The sequence below is a fragment of the Zerene cesonia genome, chromosome 14 (genome assembly GCF_012273895.1).
Source record: "Zerene cesonia ecotype Mississippi chromosome 14, Zerene_cesonia_1.1, whole genome shotgun sequence".
Classification (NCBI taxonomy): domain Eukaryota; kingdom Metazoa; phylum Arthropoda; class Insecta; order Lepidoptera; family Pieridae; genus Zerene; species Zerene cesonia.
Genome location: NC_052115.1, coordinates 2,630,703 through 2,641,705, shown reverse-complemented (window position 1 = coordinate 2,641,705; position 11,003 = coordinate 2,630,703). Strand labels below are relative to the sequence as shown.

The 11,003-nt window shown below is 34.4% G+C and overlaps 2 protein-coding genes across 2 annotated transcripts in view; one reads left to right on the top strand and one right to left on the bottom strand.

The window, feature by feature from the left end:
• LOC119831774 (inhibitor of Bruton tyrosine kinase) overlaps positions 1-8,210 on the top strand; it is a 16,595-nt gene extending 8,385 nt beyond the window's left edge. Inside the window, exons 5-15 of the mRNA XM_038355273.1 lie at positions 281-469; positions 870-1,079; positions 1,590-1,726; positions 2,303-2,437; positions 2,735-3,032; positions 3,248-3,370; positions 3,858-4,131; positions 4,987-5,182; positions 5,659-5,860; positions 6,025-7,257; positions 8,016-8,210. Of these exons, the coding sequence (XP_038211201.1) occupies positions 281-469; positions 870-1,079; positions 1,590-1,726; positions 2,303-2,437; positions 2,735-3,032; positions 3,248-3,370; positions 3,858-4,131; positions 4,987-5,182; positions 5,659-5,860; positions 6,025-7,257; positions 8,016-8,147 (3,129 nt within the window). The 3' untranslated portion in view covers positions 8,148-8,210. The remainder of the gene's footprint in view (positions 1-280; positions 470-869; positions 1,080-1,589; positions 1,727-2,302; positions 2,438-2,734; positions 3,033-3,247; positions 3,371-3,857; positions 4,132-4,986; positions 5,183-5,658; positions 5,861-6,024; positions 7,258-8,015) is intronic.
• A 760-nt stretch (positions 8,211-8,970) lies between these two features.
• On the bottom strand, positions 8,971-9,611 carry LOC119831736. The gene has a single exon (XM_038355214.1). It carries the CDS (start codon positions 9,410-9,412, stop codon positions 9,041-9,043), a length of 372 nt encoding a protein of 123 aa, XP_038211142.1. The 5' UTR covers positions 9,413-9,611; the 3' UTR covers positions 8,971-9,040.
• Positions 9,612-11,003: the final 1,392 nt, after the last annotated feature.

The window sequence follows — 11,003 nt, the reverse complement described above, 5'->3', positions numbered from 1 at the left end:
TGAAACAAAAATTTGACAATACAAATCTATTGTTGTCACATTGTAATAGATAGAACTCGTAGCATAATTATATTAATATTTTTCGGAGTTGATCCGTGATAAAAAAAAGCTTATTTTACTCGATAGAGATTAAAGTTTTTAATGCTAAAAGGATTTATAAAATTGTTCGAATAGTTATTGAGTTACCTACTTCGCTACAAACAAATTATGAATATTAATCTTAGTGATAACATGAAACATCATATTATCACTAAGTCCCATCCCATTCTGCCCCACCCAGGTGTGCCTTGGCAAGTTTCACAGCGTATTCGTCAGCGCTAGTGGTGCGGTGTGGTCCGCTGGCCAGCCCAGCCGGGCTGGCGGGTCGGCCGCCACAGCGTTGCGACCAACTCCCCTGAAACTTCACGAGCCTTGCAGACAAGTCGCTTTGACCCTCACCTCTACGGTGTTCCTGCTGCAGAGCGGTGCGGTACGATGTTATACATAAATTAATTTTTATAGCAATTGTCAATGTGTACAGTTATTGTGTTTCATTGCATAGTATAAACAAAGTCACTTTCCGAAGTCCGGGTATTTGTATGCATAGATCTTTAGAATAGCGCAACAGATTTTGATTAGATTTTTTAATAGTTCTATTAAAATACTCCGAATAAAACGTGTGCGAAACTGCGGGCAAAAAGTAAGCAAGCAACTTATGATCCGTTTTTCGTTTATTTTTTAATATTCATATAGTAACAGAATTTATATACATGTCAGTATTCTTTGTTTCGCATAGAAATCAGTACAAGAGTTTCAATATTTATTTAACTTATTTATACTTATTTTTGCATAAACGCCACTAGTAAAACGACTAAACATTCCAATTTCAGATGATCCAATATTCCTCCAATAGTTCTGACAATATGAACCCTGCTTCTAAAGTGGCGACTACTAAGTATCAGATATCGAATCCCATAGGCGTGTGCGCGGGACGGTCCCACGCCGTGTTGTGGAACGCGAGAGGCGTTTACACTTGGGGCCTCAATTTGGGGCAATTAGGACACCAGGCTGAGGAGAAAGTGGTCCCCATGCCGAAAAGAGTAAGTATTCATTTGTATGGCAATAAGTTAATATTTATGAGTAGGTTGTTCTATATCAATTATTCCAGGTTGAGTACAGGAGGATTTTTTTTTTTGATTATTCAACCGACTTCAAAAAAGGAGTTTAAAGTTCGAATTCAACTGTATTTTTTTATATATGCTGCCTCATAACTTTTACCTGACTGAACCGATTTATATAATCCTTTTTTATACTTAAGCTGGTGCCTTCCATGTGGCATCCCATTTAATTTTGGACTACTTCTGACCATTTGAAGGCTGTTAAATTTTTTGTTAAAAATAATAATTGTTTTATTATGTTTAAATTAAGACTACTGAATAGATGTCTACTCTTAGAAGCTAGGACACCTGGATTGGTTGGTTTACATTTTATAGAATAACGTAAACAACTTGTATTATATATGTCTATTCAATTTAAAAAAAAAATAATTCAAAATTGTTTATTTGGAACAAAATTGCATAGTGTATAATCATAATATATGTATACCTTAGGTTGCCATATCAATGAATAACAAAGAGGACACGAAATTCGAGCTAGTGGATGCTTCAGATGCTGCCACGGTTATCACCACCAGCCGCGGCGATGTTTATCTCCTACATAAATATATTTGCAAGAAAATCGCTGTTAAGTAAGAATTTTTATTCTACAATATTGGATTATTTAATATGAAATAAAAATATGTTAAAATTTATTTATAATAGTAATAGGAACATACTATTTTAAAGTATGTTTAGGGTTAATTGAAAAAGAGTTCTTTTTGAACAGGGCAACATTTCATAGAGTTGCAAATGTAACACCAGCTTTCCGCCCTTGTCTTGCATCCTATTAAATATTTCGCATGAAAATTACATGTTTTCACAGTCCGATATCAGTATATAAATCCCCACTAATATTATAAATGTGAAAGTAACTCTGTCTGTTACGATTTCACGCCTAAACCACTGAACCGACTTTGATGAAATTTGGTATGAAGATAGAACTATTGACCTTGGGAAAGGACATAGCATACTTTAATCGCGAAAAAAGGGTAGAAGGGATTGAAATAGGGGATTAAAGCGATATAACCGAATTCTACGCGGGTGAAAAGAAATAAAGCTAGTATCAGTATATAAATTTTCACATTTATGGTATAAGTAAGAATAGCAACCTACCTTGAAATACAACCAATAATAATATTTGTTTATAAGTTAAAAACAACTTTCAGACAAATCAACTTACACCAAGTATGTGTAGAAGCAAAGGTCAGTGAGACAGGCGTGTATTCTCGCGTTACCGTTCTATTGCTAACAAATGTTGGACAACTTATGATATGGCAGGATACTACCAACCGTCTTACCAGGTAATTACGATATTCATTAATTATTTGAAAAGTATTTTTAATATATAGTTTATGCTATTCATTGATTAACCTAAAAGTGTGTAAATGAAGAAAAACAAAAATTGGTACTCAAGTTGAAATGAAAATATCTAGAGTACTGCTTTTTCAAAAACCTTTTTAATAAGATATATAATGTTTCCACATATTTTCTCTTTCTATTAATTATCCATTTACCATAAACTACGCAGCGGTGAAATAATTTGACACTTTATTATTTATTAGTAATAAACAGGTTTTACCCCCAATTGTTTATTGTAGATGCGTCTTTGGCCTCGCTCACCAAGTAAAAATAACGCAAATGGCGCTAACTCACGACGCTCTCTACTTCACAACAAAATACGGCGAGGCATTCATTGGTCACATCTCGCGCAAGACCACGCCCACTCCCGTCCAACCAATCAGGAAAGAGAAGGAGAAAGATGGCGGCAAATCGGCGCTCGTAAAGTTTCTAGAAAAGGACGACTGTACATCTGTGATGATTATCAAAATTCCTAACATACACCGAGCTACAGCCATTGCGGTTGATTATGAGGGATTGAATTTTGCTTGTTTACAGGTATTTTTGTTTTCAATAACAATATGACTGTTGATTAAGTTAATATTAAAATTTTGTTAAAGCATGATAGTGTTGTGACCTACCTTTTGTTGTGTAGATAAAAAAATTTATAATTATGTAACGAATAATCAGTCAAGGCAAATGTAAAAAAAAAAATTGGTTCACCGGGCCTATTTATAGAATATAATATATAATTTATACAAAATATTTTTTAGAATAAACCAACATGCGGTCTGCTATCGCTACCCGAATTATCTCCAACGAGTCTCTCAAAACATATGGAATCTCTCATAGAAACTGCTTCGGATGATGACATATTACATGATGTCACTTTTAAGGTATCAATTATTTTTTTATTTAAGGTATCTTAGTTATTTAAAATTAACAAAAGATTGGTATGTATCAGGTTCAATAAATTATTCAATTTATTATATTATTGAGTTTATAATTAACCAATATTTTATAAGTCGATTACATTTTTCATTTCAACAATTTTTTTTTTAATATCTTCAAAATACTGACACTAACTGCGCCTCGCAGTAAGTTCGTATCCCGTAGGAATATTGGGATAAAATTTGCCTATATGTTATTCCAGTTGTCCAGCTGTCTACGTACCAAATTTCATTGCAATCGGTTCAGAAGTCTTTGCGTGAAAGAGTAACAGACGCACTCATACATATTCATCCATCCTCACAAACTTTCGCATTTATAGTATTATTATTCGCCATAATAAATTCACACACATTCTTACAAATTTCGCATTAATAATATTAGTAGGAAGTAGGATAGGGTTTAATAACACGCATTTTTTACTCCATTACCTAGATTGGATCAAAACTGTTTCCTGCACATATGTTCATAATAGCATCAAGCAGCGAGTTATTATACAAGCTATATCAAGAAGCAAACATCGATGGTGAAAAACCCACAATCTGCTTAGAAAATGTCCTTCCGGAAGTTTTTGAAAGAATTCTCAAATACATGTATACTGGGACGTGCGACGTTGCCGAATTAGGCCCGTGCGGCTTGAAGATAAGGAAAGAAGATATAATTGGCCTGAAGAAGGAGAGAGATGTAGATGTCGAAGAAGAAGTCGTTGGTAATATGCAATGCTTATTAGTTAAAATAGGTTTATTATAAAGTTTTGATTAAGACATTTCAATGTGTAAAGTTTCTGTTAATTAATGCAATTTAGTGCAATGTACGCTCGTTTCCTTTTCCTCATCCTTCCCCGTCCATTCCTTCTTTCCAGTCATTAATCCTTTCCTTATCCCTTACCTCTTAACAGCGGGTAGCTTCTTCGCAGAGCACCATGAACATTCGCAATATATTTTTTCCCCCTTTTTTTTAGTTATTTATTTATTCTTTATTGCTGTTAACAAAAACTTAATAAAATCACAATATGATACAATTGCGGTCTTATAATACATACTAGCTGTGACCCGCGGTTGAAACCGCGTAAGTCCGTATCCCGTAAGAATATCGGTATAAAAAGTGCCTATGTGTTATTTCAGTTGTCCAGGTATCTACGAAGCAAATTTCATTGCAATCGGTTCAGTAGTTTTTGCGTGAAAGAGTAACAGACGCACTCATACATATTCATCCATCCTCACAAACTTTCGCATTTATAGTATTATTATTCGTCATAATAAATTGGGACTACTCAAACGCCTCCTATTTGTTAAAAAAGTAAGTGTAAGTCGATAAAACACGAATAAAATACGAATATGACATTTTCTAAAAAAGATTCCTAGCTAGATCGATTTATCGCCCCCGAAACCCCCTATATACTAAATTTCATGAAAATCGTTGGAGCGGATTCCGAGATTCCAATTATATATATATACAAGAATTGCTCGTTTAAAGGTATAAGATACAAATAATAAGATTATTCATGGACTTTTGTAATAAATTAGCATAAAACAAAAGCCACTAACATTTATTTCGTTTACAGAAAACCCATCGGAAATATCAGCATTCGAAGTGTACAAGCACCAAGACAAGCGCAAGAGCAGCAGACGTCGACAGCACGCGGCGGGCGCGCCCACGCCCACGCGCACGCACCTCTACTGCGACCCGGTGAAACTCGTTCAGGCATCTGCTAAGAGGCTGCAAGTTATGGGATTGCATAAGTTGCTTGAGAAGTTCTAGTGAGTGTTCTAGCTTTGTTCTTAATGTATGGATGTGATTGTGTTTTTTTTTTTTTCAACTACTTTGATAAATCTTTGGTAGTTGATTGCTGCTTTATCCACCTGGATGTATCAAAATTTGAAATGTCATGCGTATAGAAATTGAAAAAATTTCGAATGGGTGTAGAAAAGTTTTATACATAATGATGATTTTATTGAAAGAATAGTGCATGTTTCTGGAATAATATATCATCACTATCACAACAAAGTATAAAGACAAGTCGCATCTCGCGCCTGTATGTATGCTTAGATCTTTAAAACTACATAACGGATTATGATGGCGTTTTTTTTCTTAATAGATAGCGTGATTCAAGAGGAAGGTGTAATGTATAGATGTATATTAACGTCTATTAAAGCACTCCGAATTTAACGCGTGCGAATCCGCGGGCAAAAGGTAGTGTAGTATTTGTAAAAATCAATATATATCTTTATTTTAGTTATAAAGACGGCTCAGTATGTCTCCGAGAGAGCGCATCTTACACAAAGAACACCCCGCAAACTTGGGACCGGGACAGTTTCCCAGAACTTGTGAACACCAACGTCTGTTCCAAAGATGGCGTCCTTATCTCTGCGCACAAGTGCGTGCTTGCGGCTAGATTGGAGTACTTCCATGGGATGTTTATGCACTCTTGGACTGAGGTATGGAACGATTGTAGCGTTTTTATTTTATAGTCTGTAGGTTTTTTTCTGGATTACAAGTGACAAATGATAATTTTTTTATAATGCGTATTTTTGCTTTATGCTCCACTTAAATGGCACCTTAATTGTGATTCTCTAATCATCGCACATGTCTCTTGTTTCAGAGTAAAATGTTATCCAAAGTGACAATACCAATCAATCACGGTATTCTCCTGCCAGTCATCAACTTCTTATACACAGATGCCTGTCCCGAAATAGAGAAGTCTGACAGCATCGACTTCATTTGCAGTATGCTCATTGTCTCCGACCAGCTGTTTATAGGCCGTCTTAGAGAAATGTGCGAGGTGGCTCTAGCCAACCTAATTACTTTGAAAAATTGCGCTGAATTGTGCCAATTTGCCCACACATACAACGCTATCCAACTTAAGCAGTGCTGCATGGAATTTATATCGTTAAATATCGCAAATATCCTTGAAAACAGAGCTTTAGACCCCTTAGAAGAGGAATTACTTGTGGACATCAGCAAATATTACTGCAAATTTAACCCTATAATGTCTTCTCGTATTATAACCCCCTTCTCAATTGCACCGAGCGATGAAACTATTGAAGAATGTGCTAAAAACTTCCCGGTTGATTTGGATTTCATTGATGAAGAATATGTTAAAGATAGCAGCATTGTGGAAGTCAGTAAAAAGAAGACAAAGTCCAAAAAAATTGAGTATACTGAAAGTGAGAAAGCCAGAATGCGATACGAGTCTGTTAGTTCGGTGAATTCTCTCGATCTGAATGATTCGTCTGGTGACATCACTCTGTCGCTCAAAGAAATTTCAAAAGAAACGGTAAAGTCATCTGAGAAGTCCAACAAATGGACTGAAGTGTTATCTCCTCAGCAAAAACAACAAAAAGTTGTTCAGGCCCGTTTGAAAGCCATATCAGCTGCAAAAGAAATACTCAATGAAGCACCTGCTAACACCTTTACTAAACTAACAAAAAATAATTCATCAAATACCATTCAAGATCTTAACTCTCCAACCACATCGAGAATGTCTACATCACCCCAAGAATCTTCAATTACGGAACTTGTTAATAGGAATTCACACTGTAATTTGGTAATCAGCCATGTTGGTCCAAAACTGTCTCAAAAGCAAAGAAAAAAATTGGCTGCAAATGACAATGCCTCTGTTCAGACGCTAGACACTTACTTGGCTAATAAATTAAATGTTGGATCACCGCCAGATAAACCCAAAAACCCATGGAAAATATGTGAAGCACCTATTGCTAGTAGCAGTCCTAAATCTAATGAAAAATCGTTGCAATTTAATCAAATACTTGCTGATCAAAAGAAACAAAAAGACGACTCATCAAGGATCATGTCAAAACCATTAACTTTGACTCAGGTAAGTTATATCACTCTACGAACCAAACCCCTTTTAGATGTGTTAATTGGTCTTTCATGTTCTTTTGTATTAGGTTATAACTTCGCATTTGAATAGGGATAAATATATTTCAAATATATGCTTTGATGAAAAGATATATATTTATTGTGGGAGTCGGGCACGCTTCGGCACGAATTGGGCCAGCTCGCACCGGGGAAATACCACACCCCTACAGAAAACTGGCGTGAAATAGTGGCATGCCACTGTGTTTCGTACGGTGAGTGGGGGAGCCGGAGGCCCGTTTCCTTTTCCTCACCCGTCCAAGTCCATTCCTTCTTTCCAGTCGTTAATCCATTCCTTTTCCCTTACCCCAAAAAAAGCGGGCAGCGCATTCGCAGAGGCCCTACCTTTGCGAATGTTCATGGGCGGTGGTGATCGCTTACCATCAGACGAACCACCAGCTCAGTTGCCCACTATGACAAAAAAAAAAAAAAATATTATGTATAAGTTAGGTATGAAATATGTATTTGTTATAAGTTTTACAACAGGTAAGTAATTTCTTTTCATATAGCAAATTCATGAGTACTGTTACTTATCCGACGAATGTCCGTCCCGTCTTCACCCGTCGTTCGTTTTTTCTTTCCAAGAAACTTTTCACATGCCTTAACAAAAACATAAAAAAATTGCCGAATTAGTTGAACCATTCTCGAGTTTTGGGCTGAGCAACACATTTGGTGATTTATTTTTATCTATAATGGCATATAAACTTTAAATTTCAGCTTGAAGACAAAGCTATAGAAGATCTGGAACGATTCTACAACATACATGAAGTAGACGATGAGCTTATAACGGTGAAACGCATTGAGCTTCAGGTCTCCTCACCGCAATGGATACACACTGCCCCAAAGTGATATTGAAGTGCAATTTTATATTTTACATACTATAACAATAATAAAATTAAATATTACGTATTTCAAATATAACAATAAATACTTTATATTTTAAATTTCATTGTTTTACTACATATCCACCCAGGGCTTTGCTTACCAAAGGAAATTCCAATGGGAAAGATGTTTAAAAAAAGATATATTGAATGTATAAAAAGTGGCCTATGTCACTGTCAAACCTCCTATCATTTGACACAAGAGTCATACAAAACAATTCCTCTCTTCCAACTCTCTCTTCTCTCTCAACATGAAAGAAACACAGACAAACAAATACACTAACTTGCATGATAACCACGCTTTTTTTCATTTGATAAATCAAAATGAAGTTATGCTTCATAATATCCACATATTAAAAAAGAATGTTGTGATATTTTTAAGATAATAGGTACATTGTACATGTTCCAGAATGGCAATATGAAATTCCTGTGGGCGAACATGCAAGATTTATTCTGGTTTATGTGTGACAGGGGAAGAGTACATTATATGAACCATATTTTATGCCGTTACCATTTTATAAATTGGTGTATATTGTAAAAGTCATCTAGTGGTTATGTTATTGCCCAAATGCTGTATTATTCAATTTGTCTTGACTATACTTGAGCTTGAGCTATATTGGCTGTTAAGCCAATTTCAACTAGAATTAAGTTATTTTCTCATATTTTGTTAATGTCTTGTATGGAACATTTAACAGAAGAAAAACCGAAGAATAATTTAAATATGATTGTAAGACTTGTACACAATTGCATTGGTGCATTACAAGTCGATCTCTGATATAAATAAGACACAATTTATAGGTATTTAACTTTTCTATATTCACAAAAATAGCACTACAACTTATAAATACTTAATATTCATGTTTAATTTAGGGGTGGAAAACCTTTAAGTAGTTGATTTAACTGTCTATGAGTTAACTTCTTTTCTCCTGGTACTAGAATACCTTTCTTTCCCATTTCGCGTTGTACCTTTGCTCTTGCACTATATTCATTATAACAATTTTGAAATGCGCTAACCTCCTTCAGGCATTCCCGTTGGTTAAAATCCGATTTTTTGAAACAGGCGAATAGTATTGCCATTTCTTGCATACATACCGCTTCTTTCGTAATATCGCCTTTCCCTGAAACTGTCTTTTTCAATGCCAATGGAAGTAGCATTTGAAATCGTACAGGTTCCCTTTGATATCGTCTTGCATTTTTACTGTTGGGAGCCAAAAAAGGTATGTTCAATCTCATTTTAGCTTGAAATCACCGTTGCAACACCAAAAAATTAAATTTTAATTTACAATATCTACAAATATCTTCATAAAAGATTTAAAGCAGATATTTCTTCATTTCTGTTACGACTTACGTATAAATTGTTTTTATAAGTTTAAGGTTATGTTATTTCGTGAATTTTGATACTGTCATATTGACATTTGACAGTTGACACTACTACATGAACCCCTGACCCCGTTACACACAGCTAGCTTAATGTAAACCCGTATATAAGTATATAATCTATTATGTACACCTATGCGATTATTATACTACACTGAATTTGGTCGTATTATTTCAGTCGTTTTTGAATTAAAGAAATTGTCATTGCATTCAGCAAAACTTCCGATTACACTGTCCTAAATGTATATATTTAATTAAATACCTAATGGATATTTTAAGTGATTTCGAACTAAATCAAAAATTGTACACCTGCGATTGGATTCGAGGTTTATTACTCTACAATTTTATAGCGGCTCGATAATAAGTGACAGAAATTAGAAAGTCACAGACGTAAAATCAAAATTATTTTTCGAGTAACTTGCCAGTACCTTATGAACAGATCTAGATATGGTTCTACTACCATTTATTAATTCTTATATTAGCAATGTGCATAAAAAATTAAGTGTGAATTACAATCTTTTTAACATAACATATGATATTTTTATGGCTTTTATTAAGATAAACTGCTTATGATAAAATAATTACATTGTCATATTTTTTAAAACTAGTTGGATATAGCAAGTCATTAGGGAATTTTTTGTCTAGTCAGAGTAATAGATAATCTAACATGGCATTTACAAAACAAAACAAGTCACAAAACAAAATAATCTACTATAAATGTAATACTTACTCAACAAATAATCGGTACAAACCGTTTTACTTATTATTTTGAAATAAACATGGTACGTATATCATGTTTATGAAAAGATACGTTTTATATTTTTTTAACATGTTTTTAAGTATTTTTAATAAAATTTTTGTACCATACCATTTGCACGGCTCATGATGAGAAGCATTAAAGAGTGCTCTATTATCGAAATATTTGTTTTGCCTCGGTTCCGCGACTATTTTATTAATTACACGATCAGTTATCCACGCAATTACTTCAACTAACGCACCATTAGAAATATTATTTAATGGAGATTATTTCTCTCATTGTAAAAAATGAATCCAATTTTATCGAAAGAATAAGTTTTAAACTTTTGGTTATATTCTGTTTTCTCATTGAATTCTCAATTTTAAATTTGGACCATTGTGATGTTGTTATCTACTAGTTGTTCACTTTGGTGGTATCTCATTTTTTTTTTAATAAAATGCCAATTTAATGTGAAATAGCAATGGAATCATTAGCAAAAAAAAAACATTAGGAAGAATTTAGAAATAAAACAATAAATACAAATTATTTTTTCTATTACAATTCGGAACATTTTAATTGAGGGGCTCGGGAAGGTTGATTGCGAGGTCAGGGAAGATTGGGTTGCCGACGTTAACGGGTTCTGGGGCAATCACAACTGGTTCGGGAGCGTCCACAACCACTACTGGGTCGGGTTTGATTTCATCGAGGTCG